The 2440-nt window shown below is 44.2% G+C and overlaps 1 protein-coding gene across 2 annotated transcripts in view; it reads left to right on the top strand.

Annotated features, from left to right (window-relative positions):
• LOC123769730 (uncharacterized) overlaps positions 1-2440 on the top strand; it is a 19412-nt gene extending 16972 nt beyond the window's left edge. For both annotated transcript variants that reach the window (XM_045760957.2, XM_069301484.1), the window contains exon 5: positions 328-2440. In XM_045760957.2, the coding sequence (XP_045616913.2) occupies positions 328-1203 (876 nt within the window). In that variant the 3' untranslated portion in view covers positions 1204-2440. The remainder of the gene's footprint in view (positions 1-327) is intronic.

Below are 2440 nucleotides of genomic sequence, written 5' to 3'. Positions count from 1 at the left end.
AACGAAACTTATACTTTAAGCTCAATTACTATTAAGTTTCAGTTTAAGTGTTTTCCCCACCTCACCTTGCCCGAAAACGCTATGCGTACTAGTGGCTTTAGGTACTGTATGTACTACCTCTAACTTTAAATCCAACATTATGTTTGTAAATCAACTATGTATGTACTTTCCTGAATAAAATTTACTTTACTTTACTTTACTTTACTTTACTTAAGATAAAAACAAAACAAAAATTTAAGGGAGAGTGAGTTTGAGGAGAGAAAAAGTTTTTAATTTTTTTACGAATCAGCAGATTCAGTCCACATCCACAAGCATTTATTATTACAGGTTAGCTGTACATTTGTGGCTGAGTGGCGTCGAGAGTGGTTTCTGGGGGAGGAAGGCAGCCTGACGCCGTGCACAGCTGCCCTCCTGCAGTGTTCCAGACCTTCTACAGTAGCGGTGACCCTCTCTGACGACCAGCACTCCACCTCCCTCCCCGCGCTCCCCTCCATCACCGTCTGCCTTGCAGGAACCTCCTGCTCCCTGAGCCTCATGTTGGAGGGCGACTACGTGGCCAGCAACGACACCACCACATCCGACTACCTCCTCCTACCCTGCCTGAAGGCCCGCTCCCGCGTCAGGCTGCGGAGGCTGGCGTGTCACTTGGGCGTGGAGGCCGCTATCCAGTTTTTCCAGGAAGAGGCCGGCCATGGTAGTTCAGACGAGGACTTCCCCGATGTGAGGCACAGAACTCTTTACCATGCCACGGCTTCCATACGCTACCTGGAAACTCTCAAGGTGAGGATATCTTCCCTGGATGTCCTGGTGGCCCTCAACCGGACCTTACCCCACCTGGAACTCCTCGATGACCTGGATGTGTACCTCACCCTTCAAGGCCTCGTCTCATCCGATGACATTCCCCAGCTCGCCTACACCAAGGATCGCCTGACGCTGCGCCTTGATGGGATTACTGATGCTCGCGCAGTGTGGGCGGGAAAGGTGACGGCCGCCCTCAGCCGGCAATACGCCCACGTGTGGCTCAGCAAGTGCCACATGACGGCCGTGGGCGGGGCAGTGTTCCTGGATCACCTCACGTGGGGTCAGACGCTGGTGGGCGCCGTTCATGTCTTCGCTCTGTCTGGCCGACCCAACCCACAAGAGTTCTCCGCCCTCACCACCCGCGCCGCCCAGCTCCCCAACCATACCGCCCTCTACTGGTAGTTAACCCCGTACATGTTCACATCATCAGGTCGCCAGGACAGCACCACCAGTCGTCTCTTGCAAGAAGCGATGGACTTTATCTGTCAGCTTCATATATTTTATTTTAATCACTGTTCCTTCGACTTTGAAATTATTGAACAATTATATTTTCCTACTAATTGATATATTAAAATATTATATTTATTAATTATAATTATTATATATTAATTATATAATAATAATTATATGTAATTATAAATATATTAAAATAAATAAATATTAAAATAAAATATTGTTAAAATGTTGGACCTTCGACAAGCCGCCGGCTTCCTGTCCTCATCGAGGCCACTCGAGTTAGTGGCTTCCAGGTAAACTCATTAACTGTTGTATTCCTGAAACAAATTTATGCGTATTCTAAAAGAATTGATACGAGAATCATGCATACATTATTTAGAAGGACTTAATGTATGGGAATCTGACTCTTCTGAATCTCCCAATGGTGAACATTCCAGTTGTAAACTATGAGAACAAGAGCTGGGACATCCTCCAACACTATATCTGTGATTGTCCTGTTATCAATGACTTCAGACCAAGTGGTATGAGGTACTTTGAGCTCTGTAATTACTTCATACACTCAGGAATATTGGAAGATATTCTTGTTTTGTACCCAGATTTGGTTAGTGGGGGCTAATAGATCAATCAGCGTTACATTTCATGTTCTCTCCTGATTCCATGTATGACTGGCCGTCCTGTGAGGTGGGGATGTTGGATGAGCTTGTAGTCAGTATTTTATCTACACCGTGTAATCTTTCATAGAGAAGAGGGTAGCAGCACATTAATGCTGTGTATACCTAAGATCTACACCGTGTAATCTTTCATAGAGAAGAGGGTAGCAGCACATTAATGCTGTGTATACCTAAGATCTACACCGTGTAATCTTTCATAGAGAAGAGGGTAGCAGCACATTAATGCTGTGTATACCTAAGATCTACACCGTGTAATCTTTCATAGAGAAGAGGGTAGCAGCACATTAATGCTGTGTATACCTAAGATCTACACCGTGTAATCTTTCATAGAGAAGAGGGTAGCAGCACATTAATGCTGTGTATACCTAAGATCTACACCGTGTAATCTTTCATAGAGAAGAGGGTAGCAGCACATTAATGCTGTGTATACCTAAGTTTGTTAAAATATAAAAAACGACATTATTTGAGAGGAATAAAAACTGTTAAAAAATAATTATAAAATATTTCCTTGA

Source organism: Procambarus clarkii, chromosome 45, assembly GCF_040958095.1.
Source record: "Procambarus clarkii isolate CNS0578487 chromosome 45, FALCON_Pclarkii_2.0, whole genome shotgun sequence".
In the NCBI taxonomy this organism is placed as follows: Eukaryota; Metazoa; Arthropoda; class Malacostraca; order Decapoda; family Cambaridae; genus Procambarus; species Procambarus clarkii.
The sequence above is the reverse complement of the archived record's forward strand: the minus strand, read 5'-3'. Positions and strand labels throughout refer to the sequence as shown.